The 19,391-nt window shown below is 41.4% G+C and overlaps 1 protein-coding gene across 8 annotated transcripts in view; it reads left to right on the top strand.

Annotated features, from left to right (window-relative positions):
* Positions 1–19,391, top strand: part of TANC2 (tetratricopeptide repeat, ankyrin repeat and coiled-coil containing 2) — a 253,384-nt gene that overhangs the window by 119,761 nt on the left and 114,232 nt on the right. For all 8 annotated transcript variants that reach the window (XM_068918703.1, XM_068918706.1, XM_068918707.1 and 5 more), the window contains one exon: positions 9,859–9,969. In XM_068918703.1, the coding sequence (XP_068774804.1) occupies positions 9,859–9,969 (111 nt within the window). The remainder of the gene's footprint in view (positions 1–9,858; positions 9,970–19,391) is intronic.

Raw genomic sequence — 19,391 nt, forward strand, 5'->3', positions numbered from 1 at the left:
AAGGTAGTCTGACAGAGCGTCTGCAGGCTGCATGGATGATCAAGGCATAAATGGATTTTTGAAAGAAGACAAGGCCTTACCTTTGGTGTTTGCCATTTTAATGGCACAAGAAAGAGCCTTTCTTTCTGTAGGGGAACAAGTGGGTCCATCTCAAAGGAAAGTAATGATAGAGCAGGTTTTAAAAACAAACTGGCAAAATGAGTAGTGACAAAGCTTTGGGACCAGAAAGTATTTGCTAGGAAATAGCTGAATTACTGTTTTTGCCGGGTAACCTCCTTATAAGTTCCTTAGCACCGGGAGACTGGCAGGTGGTTATTACTGCATCAAGTATTTATGGAGCAAATTAATCGAAACTCTTCTAAAGCGCAGAATTAACGTTCACCTGGGTAAACGAATATATTGGGGAAAAGTTAACGAGAGTTTTGAAAAGCAGAGCTAGGCTTCCTTTCCCACTCCACTGGAATTTCTCTGGACGAGTCGTCGCGCGTGCGTACGGGCCACCAAGTTGATGCACTTTTTTCCCAAACTGGGGCACCGCTTCGAAAGTGGGAAATGGTTTTTCAAGCTGCAGTTAAGTTGTGGGAGGCTGTGCTGCAAGCTGCGGTGAACGCCAAAAGTTCATTTCAAAAAGGACCGGGACACGTGAATGGAAGATAAAGCTGTGGTGGCTTTGGGAGATAACACCGCCGGCTCGGAAAGTCCCTACGCTGCACTGTGCTAGAGACTGCGAGAGGGGTCTCATCATCACGTGCTTGCCCTTTTTTCGTACTTTCTCCTATGTATCTGGCATTAACTGCTAGAAACGGGTTACTGAGCTAAATGAAGCAAATACTCCATTCTCAGGTGAAGGACAGCAGTTCACAAAGTAGGAAATATCCCCTTAATTTTCCTTTCCAACTTCTAAATTAGCCATGTCAGGCAGTGGAAAAAATTGTTGATGTGAAGGATAACGGTGGTTCAGAACACTTTCTAGTCCAGTGTGGCTTCTCAGCTGCATGTTACAAATATTATTACTGCAATCAAATTTCAGTGTAAATAAAAAATAGAGATAATTTCACGGCCGAACTATAGAAAACAGGAAAACGTACGCTATGAGGAAGATTATCCTTATTTGGAAGTGGCTATGTTACACTTATTTCCTCCCTGAGAATAACCTTTCGTTCAAATGTTTTTTTCCTTCCGTGATCTAAGGTGAATTAAGCTATGTTAAATGACTGGAAAGATTTTGACAGCCTGACTTGTCCAACGCACGTTATTCGAAACAGAAAACAAAACCGCCTTGTTGGGACGTAGTATAGTCGCATGGGCTTTGGAGAACGGATTGGGATGTACAAAGAGTCTTCTCAAATTCCAGGGATTGTTAACGAATCGATTTTTTTTCCTTGTCTTGCAATTCTCTTCTGTAAATTACTTCATACAGAAAAGAGGAAAAGTGTTTGCTTCGGTATACATTTAATTAGTTTCTGATTTCTCTCACGCAAGTTTATCTCGCGATCTGAGCGCAGTGTTTTGATGATTGGGGCTTTATGTTTGAAAAACTGTGAGATGGTTCCTTTCCAAAGAGTGAATTAGCAGGATTCCCTGAAATTTGATGGACGTGACGAAGCTCTTCACTGCTTTCTTTAGAATAAATGTCCTTTACGGTCTATCCAGGTCTTTTTTTGTTTATCTCATTTTTTAAGTGTCAGTGCAATATTTGAATCTCTGGATTGCTGAAAAAAAGATCTGTGGGTTGGTAGGAGATTGAATAGGGATGATGCTATTCAGGGCTCATGTTTTGTTGCATTCTCATCTGTTTTAAATCTAACATTTAACGAAATAAAAGCGTTGGGAGGTGGGAAAGAAACTTTCCACTTCAGCACTGGCCCGTCCTATTTCTCCCGTTTGGGAAGTTTCTTTTGGTTTTTAAGCAGAGGGTTATGGAGGCTTTAATCGTGGAGTCCCAAGTCTTCGTTCACCCCGTTTTTGGGGGTCTATTTAAAAGGAAACTGATGGCAAGATAAATGTCTGAAAAATACCAATGAGGGAATTGCTCATTTTCACAACAAGGTAAGGTAGAAAGCTGAACTGAGCGGCGTTGACTTCCTCTCTCTTCTTTCATCCTCTCTTCTTACCTGCAACCGTGAACCCCACACAAGGAATTTCTACTAAAAGATTTAATTTTCAAAAGACTTCAGAAGATACTGAAAAGGAGAATTTTAGGTGGGAAATGACTTGGGGAACGCTACTACTATGACACAGCTTTGAGGAGTCAAAAACAATGGTATAGGTTGGGATGGAAAGATGAAAGTAGCCTCTCTTCCGACTGCCTTTCCTGTATGTTAATTAAATAACTTGCTTCTCCTCAAAGCTGTCTCCCCTAGGGGCTAGAGACTTTTTGGCAGCCCACATTGGAAATAAATTTATCATCAGAGAAAGAGGATTTTTTTTTTTCTCTCTCTCCTGGGATCTTTAATAGAAGCAACTTTCTTCCTAAAGGCTTGCTAGAGCGTTGTAGGCAGCAGCTGCTCGACACATTCACGCTGGGATTCTCCGACTGGTATAACGTGTAAAACTAAAGCATTTGGGTTGACCAAGGCAAGGCTTGGCTTACTGTCTGTTTTCTCCGGCAGTGACAAGTTTGATAACAAATCGCTGTTTTGTTTGCTCTAAATGACAGCGAACAATCTCATTGTAACAAGCGAAATGGAAATGGAGCTGAAATTCTTTCTGGAAGTAGAGAATGGATAGGAGTTTTGGGAGGAGGTTTTGGGAAAAAACATTTTCTTCCTGAGGACGCGAATTCTGGTAAGGCTTTAGTGGTTCCACCGGATCCCAGACCACGTGGAAGAAAACCCCTCTGCTCCTCAGTAGCAGTTGGTTCCTCGTTTTTCCAAGAACGGTTTCAGAAGCAGTAATAGATAGGACCTGTATGATAGTTATTTATTTTAACTCTCCTTCTCCTTTCTCCTCACTGTTCATCCACTCCCCTCATTCTGTGCTCTCTTATTGCTGCTTCTTTACTCTGGTTGTCTTCCCACCTTCGTTACCTTCAGTTGTTTTCTTATTGTTGCTTAGGAGCTTATCTCCTCAGCTGACCGTGCTTTCTGAGAGTTTTGGAACAAACGTGATGTTTCCAGACTGCACATTGATCTCAGCGCTCCCGTGTTCTGCCCTGCTCGGGATGCTGCGAGAACTGCTTGAAAAATGCTAATGAAAAAGATTGTTTTCGTTAAATCTGAAGTCACCTATGGGCCTTTTGTGCTTATGAAGATTGTTAAAAAAACCATTTATACTCTCAAACAACACAACAGAAAAAAAATGTTACTCTTACACATCGGGCCGCTGTAAAGCAATGCTGGATTATCTAAAAAAGGATATTAACTTAGCCCATACTTTCACCATTTTAATTTTGATGAATTAGGCTTTAATTTTTGCCTAAAAATCCTAATTGCAAATGATTGGTACATCAGTGCCACAGCAGAAATAACCATGTGGTCTGCAATTTTCTCTTTTTATGGCTCTTACCTCAGCAGAACAGAGAGTCATTTGGGATCACCGGAGGCATCGAAGGCTACATGTCTAAGAGTGGTTTTGGGTGTAGTCCAGCTACGTTGACACTGACAGTTATTTGTTCCAGGAGCTCTGTGGATCAATAACACTGCAGCACTTAAAACATTTTAGTACTAGGGAGACTTCAATAAAGTCTACTCTCTGCAGCATTACGTAGTCACTGGGCCGCTTCCAACACGTGAATCAGCCTCTGGCGCGGCAAGTCTTCGTTAATAACTAAAGACGGGGAATATGTGATGTGCAAAGCGTCTGCTTTGACTGTGAGACTTAAACGTGAGATTCTGAAGGCTGCTTTTCCAACTGGTACCCTGGATTTGCCCACCCTAATTTGGGCCTTTTTTGGTAAAAATCCATGCTATCTTTCTGTACATAAGTGATGATATTATGTTTGCATATGTAAGTGCAAAATTCAGCTCCTGTTCAGTTAGAACAATTGTATAAGGTTAACACCCAGTAAAAACAGAAACTTTATTTCATCCTCTTCTGGTAGAGGAAAATTCAAAGCGTAGTCAAAATTCAGCAGTCCTTTGCATGAGGAAAGGAGGGGACAAAGTTGGGGGGAGAATAGCTGCAGGAGTATGAGCTGAGCTCCTCGGCAGGATTCTTCGAAGGACCAGCGAGCGTAGTAGCAAGTCAGGAGAATTCAGGCATGTGGCCAGTTTGCATTTGTATTTATAGTGAAGCATGTGAGTGTGTATGATAGAAGTCTGCAGAGAATTTGTGCAAATTCAATGCAAATTTTTCATGCTTGTAAGGAACCAATGCAAGGAGAGGCTCCCAGATCCCAGGTTATCGCTGGTCAAGCCATGGTTTATGCTATGGAAAAGCAGTGTTTCCTCCAGCTTCTACCTTGTCCAAATTGTGCTGCTCTGTGTCTGTATGTGTGCGTACACACACATAAGGCATAGGTATATATGTTGTAGTCAAAGCCGTGGATTAGTTCAGATCTAGTGGAATTAGTGCCTGGAACACGTTTCTTCAGTCAAGTCCTAAGATGGTGATAACCTTTTGTTTGTTTGTTTGTGCTTGCGAAACATGCTTTTCAGAGCTCAAGCTAAATTTAATAGATGAAGCCTTTCGCTAATCCGTGGTAATTTCCTTTTATCAGTGCCTTTTAATCTAAAGAAAATCTTTTTTTAATTAAATACTCACTCATCTATAAATTAGATGAGAAAGAAACGGTAACATAGAAAATGCAATAGAATAGGGAAGCTCAATAGGCACAACGCAGTGCTAATAGCAGAGATAAAATGATTACTCTGAAAGCCTAAGTACATCCTGTTTCCTTTCTCTGTTTTATTTTTATTTTTTAATGGAATGTATTCTCGGCGTTGCTCACCCACAGCAGCAGAATTGGTCCCGGTACTCAGCGCACACATAAAAGGGAGAAGCCATCAGTAGCTCCTAATATTTGACGTATTTGCTGCGTCTGACTGGGACGTGCTGACAGCAAAGTGGTGAAAATGGATGGGCTGTGGCTGCCGAGCCGCTACACCAGACCGTTCCTTCCAGCCGCATCGCTGTGATGGGACCTCCTGAAATAACTAGGGTGGCCTTTTTGCAGCGACTTGCTGCCCGTGAGGTTGAGGAACATTATAAATTGAGTTGATAGTTTTTGTTTCTCAGGTGGCCGTTAATTTAGGATACTGTGAATCTCTGTTCTTAAAGAGATCTTTAAAAAGTCAGTCTTCACACTGCTCGACTTTGCAGACTCCAGTGAGCTCTTTATCCTAGTGTCAGCTTAACAACATTTCGTTGCGGTTCCAGATCTCTCTTCTAAATAAATGCTCGCTTATGTGTATTTTTTAATTCGCACATGCCTAACATGTTAAGTGAGCAGGTTATTTCTCTTCTATCATCAAAGGAAAGAAAACCGAGCATCTCCCCCTGCGCTGATTGAACGTTGCGGGAGCTCAGGCAGTCTTTGTACCTTGGATTTTCTTGACTGGTGAGGATCCACGTACGGATCGTGCTAGTGGAAAGAGAAGCCTGAGGGTTGATAATTAACAGGCAATCCTGAAAAGAAGATAACAGAATTTTTCCTTTTTAAAAGGGCAGTTTCTGTCAAAAATAATTTTTCCAAAAGTTGCGTGCAATTTTTTTAAACTGGTTTATAGCAGCACGCTCATATCTGTTTTGAAGACCAGGCTTCAGTGTTGGTGTTACTGTTGTACTTGCAGCGTCCTTGTGGAGGTAAAGGAGAATCAGCATGAAAACTGAGAAGGAAATTTATTTCTTTATCCCCATTGGAAGATAGACCAGCTGTGGCCGAAAGTGTCATCAGTGAGCCATCTAATTAAACTTTCTGAATGCCTTCCCTGGTAATTGTTTTGCATTATGCTTTTCATTCCAGTCCTAGAATCATTACCGCTATCCTTACTCAGGAAAAGTTCCTGTCAAAGTCAAATGAGAATTTTATTTGCACTAGAAGAAGGACCTTCAGCCTCCGCTCTACTCACTTGGGTACCAATGGGATTAAGTCTGAGTGAGAACGGAAGGAGCTAGTCCCAAAAATGTACATTATTTGTTTTAAATAACTTTTCTAGCTGTTTAAATTTAACATCCTACATTAATAGTAGCAAGTCAGTTCCTATTTGAAGACAATATTTTTGTCATTGACTTCTTGGGAAGAAACGACAGGGAAACAGCCCAGAGAACGTGCGTTCAGTATAGGCTGCTGTCCTCAGTTCCTCGGCCGTAGTTACTGAACATAGATTTCAACCTTGTTGATGCAAGTTATGGCTTTTTTGGCTGTAGAATAATCATTGCAATTGGTAGATTTTTTTCTGAACCAAGCGTGCATTTTGCAGTTCTAGTAAGTTAGTAAATACTGACCGCTTAGTCTGTCACATCTTTATAGCTGATTATTGCAAACATCTATTTTTCTTAAGTCACAGCTTGCACAGTTATAAGAAACGTACCAGTGTGGAAGAAGTACTGTTCTCTGCCCCAAAAATCACAATTGTGTAAACAAGAAAGGCTGTTTTGATGCTTACAGTTTTGTGCTGTTTAATGCCTACGTTCAGTCTATTTCTTATAGCAAGTCTTACAGAAATGAGAGACCTAATGGACAGAAGCAGGTACAGAATGGCAAATTCCTGTTCTGTGACTTTGATCATAAGATTTCCCTGTGCTCACAGGAAGATGTTCAGAGGACATGTGCAAACTGTTCTGCGCGAAAATCACTTTTATAGAAGGCCGATATTATCCTTCAACACTTGGCCAAAAAATGGTGAAACAGACTTCTGAATTTTGGTATTTCCATTTGTTATTTATTCCAGTAGAATATTAATGCCCAAATGTGAATCTGTCAGGATAATCTTCATTTGGAAGGGAGACAGGAGTGCTTAATTCTTTTACGTGAAAATCCTCCTTTCGTGTAATCGGGTTACATATGAGTAAGGAGGGGTTTTTGTCTAAGGTTTAGGACTATCTAAAATGAAATAATTTATTGCTTTGTGGCTTTTTCCTGATGTGCAGTTGCACTGAGAAGATTATATTGAAGAGAGTCTTTTAAAATAAACCGTTGTTTTTGAGTCATGTTGATTTAGAGTCAATGATAACATATACTTTCAAAACTTAAGTCGTACTTCTTAGGGAATAAAAACTAAATACTGTCATTTGACATGCATGACTAAACTTGCAGTACAATAAGCATTGCTCATGTTGATGATAATCTAAAGTTTTCCACTGTCCTCAAAAGAAAAATTGGTGGATGAGCCTGTTGAATCCACGAGCTGATGACTTCTGCTCTCATAGGCCAGTTGTTTGGAGAAGGCAGGAATTAATCAAGCGGATATCAGGAGATGTGGTTGGGCACGTCAGTGAGGAGTTGAGATGATCTGGGATAGGTGCATAAGTAAAGCCCCCGCTGAAATGAGAGATGGTTGTGTTCAATCAGAACATGTTCAGTCTGGTCTGTTAGGTTGTGAGGCAAAGACCATGGGGATTGAGGTTCCACAGAAGCAAAGATGAACGTTTAGCGATTTATTTATTACCTAGGGACTATTAAGAACAAGAAAGCAGAAGAATCTTTGATGAACACTTAAACTGAAAAATTACAGCATCGCCTTGCTTTTGGTTGTAAGCTTCTCCCTGGTTTTTCTTGTCATTTGGAGTAAAGCATCTTAGTCGACGTCCTCCACCCTTCTCTTGTTTTTATAATTTCTTCTTCCTCTTTGGGTTAGTAACTCAATTTTTAGTGCAAAAACATCTGTAGTTTCTCCTATTGCAGTCTTCAACATCTCTTAAGCTATGAGAACCATGCAAGTTCTGTGTTTCAGTGTTTCTTTTAATTGAGGATTGCCTGAGTGTTGCATCAGATGGTTTATGGTTCCTAGTGCTAGCCAGAAACAATTTAAGAAACAAAAGATGAGCTATTTCTAATTTGGAGATTATAAAAATGACTCTTAACTGTGACCATGGTGAAACAATTGAGAAAAAAAAAAAAAAACACAGTTGTTAGAACTGCAACTAGAAGACATAGTAGTAAATGGTCCGTGCAGAATTAATATCCTAAACAATTTTCATGCTGCAGTAATAACCTTAATATTTACATATTTTCATTAAATCACGACCTGGCGCATGATCATTATTATGAATAATTCTTTTACCAGCGTTGGCCAGTTTGCAAGCCGTTAGGTTTGTGCGCGTGCATGCACCTTTGTTCTTTAACAACGTCAAGCATCAGGTTACACCAGCTCGTCCCTATCGCACATTCCCATTTCTGCCATGGCTCATGTTACACGGGGCGGGGGAGGAGCTGGAGGTGAACGTCGTTTAGGTATAGCTAATAGTCATCTGATGTTTTCTTGTGCATGGTAATATAGTACCTTCTTTCTCATCAGATCGGGCCTCCTGGGTCAGATGGTTAGAGTAATTTCACGAGGGTTGTCGAGCACCTATTTCGGTAGAGAGAGTGGCATCAAATTCCTTGCATGTAGGCAACCCTCATGGGGATTTGCTTTTGGCAATAACGTACCGTAACCTTTGTCTATCTTTTTCCCCGCTCCCTTTTTAAAAATGACTGCGATGACTCCTGTATGAGCTCGGCCAGTGAGAGTAAGCTAGCTTGTTCTCTTTCTGGCTCCTCATCGCTAAAAGCAGCAGACCTTTCTCCAACCAAGGCACCCCACGTTGATGGTGGGCAGTCTCCTAAACAGCAGGAGATTTATTGCTGCCTTCAAGGTCCTAACTTGACCTGTTGAGCTTTTATTGCAGGAGATACCTGAGAACAAACATCCCCACCGTCCTTAGTTTCGGATCCCAAATTTAATTGGCAAGACATATGTAAATATAAATTACATAAATCAAAGCTATTATGTTGAGAGTCATAGAGGCATGAAACATACTGACCTATGATACAATATGTAGACCGGCTTTTCAAATTAGCCTTTCACTTTAATGGGCATGTGGGTTCAACTTGGAAATATAATACAATAATCTCAACATATACATTGTATCTGTAATAATCTCTGTATTCCCTAGTTTTGTTTCTCTGGTCTGGGAAGAATATTTGTTAAAAAACTTACTAACAAAAGTTTTATAAATTATTATTTTATTATAAACAAATGTTGCACAGAACCTAGAGACTTTCAGAGCTGCAACCATTCAAACACGCAGCAAAATCACGTTTCTGTGGCCCCAGCAGTCAATACTGTTTTGTTACAGCTAGAATTTTATTCTTTCCCCTGCTTTGTAATTTAATTCTGTTGAATCTTTTCTGGGTCTGCAAGGATAAAAGTGAAGTGCTTGCTTTTTTTCTTAGGCAGCGTTAGTTTTCGTCTGATCACTTGTATTGAATGCCAGATCTCTTTGGTCAGACATACAGAATGCATTCAGTTTTGAAGCGGAAGTTTTATGTTCAAAGAAAACAGTTACTGAGCACAAAACGTATACGTTCGTTTTAGATATTTGCAGTTAAGCGTCTCGAGCCTTAATAGGCTCCATTTACCTATGATCTTAGCCTTTCTGTAGTTGCTGATGGCCTGTAGTTGCCAGGTCCATTTGCTTCCTATAAAAGATTCCTTTAATAAAGTGAGAAGGAAAAGGGGAAGTGTTTAAGAGTATCGAGAACCGTGCCTCAATCCTTGCACGCTTTAAGACTGTACAGTTGGTTGAAGTTTTAAGGAGAGGCATCTCCTTTGTAAAGAATGCAGATAACTTTTTTTTTTCTTTTTGGGTGGGGGGGAATGGGTAACCTGATATGAGTCTGACAGTGTTGTTTAGTTAAGTGCTTCCATCTGTTGCCTGCTATTTCCCTTACTCATGACCTCTCTTTCTCTCTCCCCTCCTCCTTCTCCTTAGCCCCTTTGAGGAAAGCAAAGTTTGTTGAGAGCCCTCGAATCCCCGAGTCGGAGCTTGGCTCCCCAACGCTCTCGTCAGCGCCGAAACTGGACGTCGACGCATACTGCCCTGGTAAGCCCGCGTGCCCTCAAAGAGGGAGAAAGGCCATTCCAGCTCTGCGCGATTTCTGGATGTGGAATGCCTCCTTTTTACTGCTGGTTGGTTGGACCTTCCCCAACCGCGTTTTATTGACTTGGAAGCTTGAATAAGTAGCTGTTTCTAATTGATATCCGTTTATTTTTGTTGCTTACAATTTTGTGCGCGATCCAGACTAACTCGTGGCTGCTCTCCCCAAGGAATAGCTCAGAATATCTAGAGGGTTGATTTTAAGTAGATAAAAGTGATCCAGTAAGCCTCCTCTTTCAAATTTGTTCTTTAATGAGGGGCTTCAGAGATGCCAGAAGTGAAACATGTTTCAGAAATAACATTAAATCAACTAATATGAAACAATATGATCTTGTATACCTGCAGCGAAGAATATACGTATGTATATGTGTTTCTATATTTTTAATAGGCTGCAGTTTATGCATCCTGTAGGAATTGCTCTTAAAAGCATACATCTCGCTAGAGGCCTCTGGAGAACACGGGTTGAAGCATAAATAGAAGTGGGTCGCGTCTCTCCCTGGCTTAACCCTCTGTTTGTCTGACTCTTCGGTCAGGCAGTTGCATAAATATCTTCAAGCTCAGACAGACCTCATGCAGATGTGTGAATTCCATTAAATCTTTATATAGCTGCATCTCGCTGAGAAGTCGGTATCGTTTCCCAGATTCTTCCAAACGCGGCGAAGTTGCTTGGCAACGTGGGGAAGGCTGGGAAGCTGTGCCGGAGGTGTTACACTCGGAGCAGGCTGCCATCGGGGCTTTCTTAAAGAAGCAGGAAGTGTTGCTTTGAAATTTTTGCCGAATTCTGCCCTTTCTTCCTCTGGCTCTCGCTCATCCCTAAAGGAAAGGGACCCACCATCCGCCGAGGCCTTTGATGGGATAAAAGAATGTCAAACGCTTTCAAATAGCACGTGAACATATGAAATCCTGCTCTTAAAACTGTACGTGTGAAATCCTGCTCTTAAAACTGTAGCTATAGCAGGAAAGGCCTTATTGATAAATGGTTCTCTGAAATCACGGTATCATTTCTTTCCGTGGATGGTGAGCTTAAAGAATATTCACAACTGGAGGGATTGAACGTTGTCCAAATTTTGAGTTGGCTTTCTGTAGCGTATTGTGTTTGAAAGAGAGGCACGTCTTAGAAAAAGACGGTCCCTGTGCTTGGAAACGCCTCCTTTGAGGCCGTGCTTGCAGTGAAAAGTACTCGTTCTTTGCCCGCGATCGTGAGTTGCAGTTAACGTTTTACTGCTGCAGCTTTCTCTTTCTTTTGACTGTAGAGCTTCTACTGTGGCGTTTATAATCATTAATAATTACAAAGTTGTTATGAAGGTATTCGGAGAATTATAGTTGAGTCGTAAATATGCCTTAAAAAGAGTAAATTCCGCATTCCCGGGTCTTGTGTGTGCGTGCCGCAGGCAAGCTCGCGCGTGTGCTGCCCCTCGCCCCCAGCTGCGTTTGCCACTAGCTCGTGGAGGAAGGGGCAGGAGTACCCCGAAGGTCTCCAAAGCCCACGGCTGGGGAAGTGCAGCTTTGCCAATGCCATCTGCTCTTTTGGTTCTTGGTCTCTTCTTGTTGATAGTGATTTGAAAGGAAAAGTGGAGTTGTCTAATGCCTTGGAATATCATTAAAAAAAAATAAAAACTAAAAAACCTGAAGTGTCTTTAGGGAGAAGAGTTGTCGCACTGTGTGCTAGTGAACAGCGCTAACTTAGAGCAAAGGCAGGAGCTGCAGATTGCAGGAGGTCTGCGTGTCAGGGAAGCTGCCAGGGAACCTCAGTGCCTGTTACATCCATGCACGTTTGGGGTCTGGGAACTCGTCTAGCAGGAAAACCTGGGTTTGTCAGAGTCTGGAGAGTGCCCGTTCCAAATAGCCAAGGTGCCAGTTGCAACTAGGCTTGCTGGTCGCATAGCGTTAGAGGAGCCTGGAGGGGAGGGGTTTTTGAAGGATTTTTTTTTTAATTTGATTTTTTTTTGGGGGGGGAAGCTGAAGCTGTTCAGAAGAAGAAAGTTTGTGTGATGCACAGTTTCCTTATTGCAGTTTCCTCCCATCTTCCCCACGCTCAGAGTTGCAGGGAGGCACTCCCACGCGAGCGGTACCCTGTGGTTATTTACTCTTGCGTGATAGAAATGCATTATGCTTTATCCATCCGAATTCCTCATTTTTTGCTGTGAAAATAGCGGTAACATGATGGCCGGAGGTTTTGCTGGGCTGAAAGGTTGGACTGTGGTTGGGAGTTCAGGAGGTGAGACCCTGGGAAGGAGGAGGTGGCTGGGGGAGGGATCCTTGAGTTAAGAAATGAAAGGACGAGGATCTGGACAAGTTGGAAGGGACAAAGGACATAGGGTCTGGTCGTAGTGTCTGGCTCTGGATGGGAAGTGGGGGAAGAGCGGCTGGTCCTGTGCCGGGCTGCAGCCTACGGGCGGTGCTGGTAACCGCAACGTTCTCCAAGGAATTGCACCTCCTTTCTTTGATGTTAGATTTATTTTAGCCCTCTTCCCAAGTGTGTGTACTGTGAAGCATGTTCATGCACAAAGCGTTAAATCCAGGGTGTCTCCGGGAGCAAGGTTGGATGCACGATGATATAAATTGAAAGAAGAAGGAAAAATAAGATGGAAGCTACGCTACAGCCTGCCAATTGAGTGGAGGTGGAGCGGTTTGTAAAGCACTCCCCGACAAGTAACGTCATTAATTATACACTTAAAGGCAGTTTAAAACACTAAACAGCAACGAGAGGAGAGCGTTATCTACTCTGCGTATAGAAATGATTATTTCCATTGGAGATACCTCGAGATGAAAGTTTACTCAATGCAAAAAATGTTTATTTTAAGGCTTCAGGCAAATTTCAGCACGTTCTGGGAGGTGGTTTCCTGAGCAACCGTTGCTCCCGCTTCGGCCTGTCTTGCTTGTACCAGGAATTATCTCTTTTGACATGTTGCAGGATGAATCAGTGTACAAGATGATACATTCTCCATCTTTTTAATTTGAAGAAGGAAAAAAACATAATGAAGTGGCTGGTATCTTTTGAGGGAAGTTGGAGTAGGAAGGACCTAGCAAAGATATAAGCTGGTTATAAAAAAAAAAATAATAATGATAATAATTTATGAGCTGTATTCTTCCTTGTGCCAAAGAAAGCAATTAAATTCGTCGAGATGAATTTATTCTATTTTAAGTGAAAGCAGAGAACGGCCCACGTTTTATAGTTGTGGCACTGTCTATGATGTAGTGAAGGGTGTCCTGGTCACTTTTGTTCTGCTTGGTTGTTTATCACGAGGGCGTTTTCCTTTAAATTGCTTCTTCTTTGGAACGTGGCATGTAAAACATGCCTGTGTTTTTATTCATAAACACTCAGGAAATCTATTGGAAACAGCCTGAGATGGATGGTGCTTTCAGGTAATTGCCTTTTGTGTTCGACCAGTGATTTATTGCCTTGCCATTATCTTTCAAAAGCAAAGTATGTTATAACATTATCTTTTAATTTGATTAAATTCTTCTTCAGAAATTTTGGGACACAAATCTTAAATGTCTGGTCAGTGGATGTTTGCTCATTCTCCATTAAGCTGCCAGGCATCTGTTTTGGTTCATAATCGAGTTAAATAACACAATGGTCCCAGGAAGGTAATTTACCAGCACAGCTTTTTTTACGCTCATCTCGTTGCTCCGTCTCCTCTCTCTTTGCTTAAAGAAGCATCGAGGTTGACATTTGCTTGCCTCTGCTTCTTTCTTTGCATTGGGTAAAATTAGTGATTTTCATTTTACACAAACCATGCGCTTTTCTTCTTAAACAAACACAGCAAGACATTTCTCGAGTGTTAGAAAGAACCCTTTAACAAGCAGTCGAATGCACATGGAATGTATGAAACGGATCCGCACTCTCCTTTTTCATGGTGAAAATAAAGGCAATAAGCCAAAAAATAGCCCCCAAGCAAAACCCAGACAGCAGGACCCTTGTCCACACCTCTGTTGTATTAGACAGTGATGAACTGGGAGGAAGGCGAGAGAATAATCCAACAAGCTTTGGCCTGACAAATAGTTTTACTGTTGAATCTTCTGCTTGTCCCATCGTTACCGAAGTCGCTGACCTGAAGGGAATGGGAAATCGTTGCGGTCCGGCCCGACTGCAGAAGAGTCCTGGCAATTCAGCTGGTTGGTTGCTATGGAGCCGATTGACTTTTCTCATGCTCCTCTTTACTGGCCGGTGCTGTTTTCCTCTGTAGCATTTAGAGGTGGAAACTGCTTCATAATGAATTCCAGGACTGATCATCCAGAACTTAAAAAACAAAACAAAACCCAGCTATGTAAGAACTAGTCTGAAATTCTGCTACTTTTAAAGGTGGTAGAAATACCTAAAGCCCTTTTAGCGTTTCATATGTGTGTCTCTGTTTGGGATTGGCCATCATATATATTGGGTTTGCCGTTATATGTAGATAACTGGCTTTGCGGCACCTTCGAAGTTGCAGCTTTGAGAAATGTGGGTGGCTGAACAAGTTAGGCTTTACTGAACCTTCGTATCGAAGGGAGAGGTTCACAGAACTGGAGGTAAGCTGAATCCCATATACTATTGCCATATTTTAATTGTTAAATGAATTCAGATAGCATGATATTCTTGAAGCCGCCTAACATCTCCTGGCAGTCAACCTCCCCTTATAGCCTGGGTTTTGGCTTCATCTATATAAAGCTGGGTGGTTCTTCATGTAAACAGATTTTGGATCATTTTGAGGCTTTTTTCTTTCCTTCCCTTTTTTTTTTTTTTTTAATTTAGTAGCTACTGCCAAAGCACATTAACTAGAAGGCCCTGAAGTGCGTTTCACACAGCAGATATTTTAGACTTTTTCTGCAGCTTCGCACCTTTTGCTGCCGTTCTTGATGGATCTTGGAGAGTGTAACAAGTTGTTCTGCCTTGTCAAACAGGAGTGCTTGCTCTCAGTTTGTCTGTTGGGAGACAGTAACTTGTTTTGTGCTGATATTTTGGTTTATTGAATATTTATATCTTTCTGTCTTGTGAGTAAGTAAATACGTACACAAGCAAACCAGGCCTGTTGATTTGGAAGCTCAGTGATGGGGCCTATCTCTTCTTTAGGTCTTAGGCACGAGGATCAGCGTAAAGCCTCCTTATTTTCCCATCTAAGTGGATGTGACTGGACACAGCAGACTTTTTCTTGTATGCGTGGAGCATGGGAGACCTTCCATGTGCAAAAACCCTTGGTTTTGCTCCTGGGTTAAATTCCTAGGACCATCCACGTGGCTTAGCTGTTTCGGGGAGCGGAACAACCTGCTTTCTCTGCAAGCAAAATTCAGGAGTGATTAAGTAGGGTCAAGGACTGCTCCGCTAGGCGCTATAGATAAAGACTATTGCAGGTCTTGTACCATCTGCCTGACTCAGACCTCCAACCCTGTCCCAGCAGTCCTTGCACTCTCAAATACCCTCTTACCACCTTGTGGGCAAGGGGCTGCATTTTGCTCCATCCTAAACTTCTTCGCTGGCCTAGAAGTATGCATTTGTAAAACAAAGTTGCCTGTTATGTGTGGGTCAAAGGCATGAATAGTAATGACAGGTAAGTCTCCATATCTTTTCCTAGAGTCATTAGACCTTCTAATCAAAGAGCACTTACTCAGAATTTCAGTCTGAAGCAACTTCAGCTCTGGCTTAGATAACAGAACATTGTTTTAGCTCTAACCTAACGTATCTTGCAAAGGTACAAAATAAGCTGCCTCAAACCAAGGAATCATTTGTATTGAAAAGTTGCCCTTGAGAATGGAAAACTGTTTTCACCCTTAGGTGGTAACAGGTAATGCATCTGTCATCCATCTTATCCTACTGAAATCTTCAGCCATTCTTCCAGATTCTTACTCTAGGATCTCATTTTATTGCTGAGCTAGCTGGTAAACGCACCTCTTGAACTTTTAGTAGAGTGCTGTTCACTTTTTGCTAAAAAAAACAGTTGTTTACTAATGTCTTCTTAGAGTACCATGGGAGCACTGGTCTGTGTTCTCTTAATTTTTGTCATCATAGATGAAAGTATAAAAGCTGTCCAACACTAAATCACTGTTCCCCTGATTTTCTTTCATGGCCACTATCTGCTTAAGGAAAAAAGACCCTTCAATACTTTCAGTTTTAAGAAGGTATTACAGTTAGATTTAGGAAGTCATCTCAGCTTTTGGTAGTCTCCTGGTAATTCTGTTTCCACTCAACATCTGTCAAACTGAATTACATGTGCATTGACACATGTTCTGTATTAGCTGCAGTGGCAGTGTCTGAAGGTCTCGGGGCAATGGCAGCATTGACCTGTCTTTACAACATTTCTATCCTAGTTATCTTCAGGGCTCCTGCTTGAGATTGGGTTGAAGTCTTTGTACAAACCTAATCTTTCATCTTAGTTTCTTGAGCTAATGATCTCTTTAGGAGCTTTTTAGACTGTGTTTAACTTGAAGGTAGCCTTCACCTTACCTTTCTGCCTGCCATAAGTGGAAATACCGAGAGACTAAGTGAGGTAAAAAGAAAGAAAATAATGGTAGCTATGGTTCTTAGTTGTGGTTTTGTCTCTTGTCACCCCTTTTTTTCCTTCTGGTTCAGATGCTTGCTCCCACATACTTAACAGTCTAGAGGAAGTGGTCAATAGTTCTGTTTTTTTAATCTATGAAATTCTTCAGACAATATTATTTTATTTCAAGTTTTTATGAAGCAAAACGTCAATATTCGTTTTACCAGCTCTAAGGATAGGAGGGGTGGATGCACCTGTGGAAAACTGCTCAGTTCTTTCATAAGCGTGATTCCCAGACCTTAATGCTTGCATGAGTCCAACAGGTGCTTTTTTTTCTTTCCTACCCAAAAAGTATTTGGACTTCAGTGATGCTATGGAGAGCTGCTCGTAAGTGGAAAATATGCAGTGCTCTCAAAACCGTACCATTACTTCTCCTCTCCTACCAGTTGCCGTGACTTCATATCGTTCTCTAGGACTGCAGAACAAGTACTTCTTTATTCCTTTCCAGTGTGAATGTTGTTCCCCTTGGTGTAATTCCTTTTGATCATCAGTATTCTTCCCTTTCTATCCGTTCTTTTCTCTTGGTCAGCACAGCTGCACTTTCACATTGAAGAAAGAAAAACAATTTACTCGTAACCCACAGCACCGCAGCCTGCAGGTAGCTTGTCTGCTTTATTCAGCAGAAGTTCTGACATTTGATGTCGCTAATTATTTGGCTCCTACTCGTTTGAAAAATAATTACTGTGAAACCAAACGTGGAAATTTTGGCCTCCTGCCAGTTTGAAAGTGCAGTTTATTTGTGGCCTTGCTGGAAAACATTGATTATACCACCATATCTTCAGATTCCTCCAGTGGGTCTGTAACTTATTGCAGGGTCCAGTTTCAAAATCATTGTCCTTGGTCTGAAATTGGATGAGCCTTCCTCACAGACACCTCGACTGCCTTCTGTTTTCTCTCAGTCTTTTCCCCGCTGTCTCATCTATATGTTCCCGGAGGGACTCCCTGTCACTCCAGGAAGCGTTTCCCACTGCGCTTGGTAGCATCTGGAGCAGTTCTCTAGTACAGCGCTACGTTAGTAACTCCCATCACGTTTGGTCTGGAGAAGTCCATCACGTACCTTGTTGTTACCGGGCTCCCTGCTGCATGCTCTTCTCTTCTTGGCGTCTGTTGTGTTTTCCTGACGAGAGGAGATGTGACGATGTGTGAGGTTCCCTGCCTGGCTATCACCCGTGTCTTCCTCTGTTTGGGAACTTCGACGTGGTTATACTGCCTCCTCAATTGTCCTGGTAAAATTGCCGACCGCGTGCTATATATGTTACTGTGAGTGTGATGTGCTTGAACTGATTTTATTTGCGCAGTATAAGATTTTCATTAACATGATTGGCACTTTAGATGAAGCTAAAGTATTAAACGGATCTCACCTTAACAGACAGCAGGGTCTTTCCTCCCTAATTGTTGATGGGATGCCAGTTAGCAACAGCTCCAGATATAGGATCTGTTGGAAAATAATACCAAAAAGCTAGGAAATTCTCTGTGGCATTTGTGGTTGGTATTCAAATTGCCTAGAATGGTTTTACAAAAGTCTGCACGAGCACTGGAAGCAAAGGAGTTGCTGCGCCTTAGCCCATTACTGGATTGAGGTAGAACGTTTCAGGTTGTAATTGTGCCACGTGAGGCCCAGTCCTGTTGCTTGTGATAGTGTGAACCTACTGTATCTCAGTTTTGCAGGATTGTTTTTATCTTTGAATTCATTTCTCTTATAGATTTAAGCAGATCACTGTTTGTTACCGTGATATAGAGTCGTCTGGATGACAACAGGCATCTTGCATGTCATCCTCCTTTGGCGGGAGCCCACGTGTATTGGCTTTGCTTGTTAAAGCGTAGTGAATGCAAAGCTATGTGACTGTTTTAATAACCTACAGATACCTACAGATTTTTAATTATGCTAATCTGAGTAATTAATGCAGTTCAGAATCATCCGGAAACGGTTTTATGCTTGATATTCTAATAACCGGCAACAGCAGATTATTGTATCCCTGCAGAGTTTTTATATCCAAACAGTGCTTTTGAAATCTTAGTAGCAGCATTTAGAGAATATTATCTGTGGTGTAAATGCTAAGGTAGAAATTTAGTCTGATTTACCTTTAATAAAATTTATTCCGGAAATGTGCTAATATATCCGATGCAGTAAAGACAAAAGGCCTTTATCCCATCGTTGTCTCTTCTTAGGCTGTTATAAAACATTTCTCAGTGCTTATCCAGCTACAGTAACGTGTCATCTTTTGCCTTGCTGAAGTTGTATCTCGTTATGCACGAGTTGAGTTTTGACCCGGTATACCTGGCAAAGCTGAGAAGTTGTAAGAGCGAATGAGAGAGGTTTTGTAAAACAGCTATTGAAATTCAAAAAAAGTGTTTGGGTGGATTATGAGAGACCTGCCTAATAGAGCACAATAAAGATCCAAAATACCGTTTAAGTGGGGTGCTCAGATTTTAGCAAACAGATTATGTTTGTTGAGGGTTCGTTCGTGAGGTTTTTTTTTTTTTCCTTTTAATCATGAGTCTTAAAGAGTTGCATCAAAAAAAAAAAAGAGATGCATCAAAAAGAGTTCAAGATATCCTTGGACCTGTCTAGAATAAAAGTTTGGTTCAAAGAGTTATAAAAATAAATACCACAAAACTACTATGCTTAAGAGTCAAGGCCTTTCACCAGTCTGTGTTTGATAATAGTTGATAAATGCTCCGAGATGGGAGAACTGACCCGTGTTTATGATCAGTGTGATGTTTTGAAAGCAGTATGCCCAAACTGTAAAGTGCGAGATAATTACATCAGTGGATGACTTACTGCCTCCGACGCTTTGTCCTTGATATTTTAAAGAGCTCAGGAACCTTTTCAGGGATCTAAATATAATCCTG

This window comes from Struthio camelus, chromosome 25, assembly GCF_040807025.1.
Source record: "Struthio camelus isolate bStrCam1 chromosome 25, bStrCam1.hap1, whole genome shotgun sequence".
Taxonomy (NCBI): domain Eukaryota; kingdom Metazoa; phylum Chordata; class Aves; order Struthioniformes; family Struthionidae; genus Struthio; species Struthio camelus.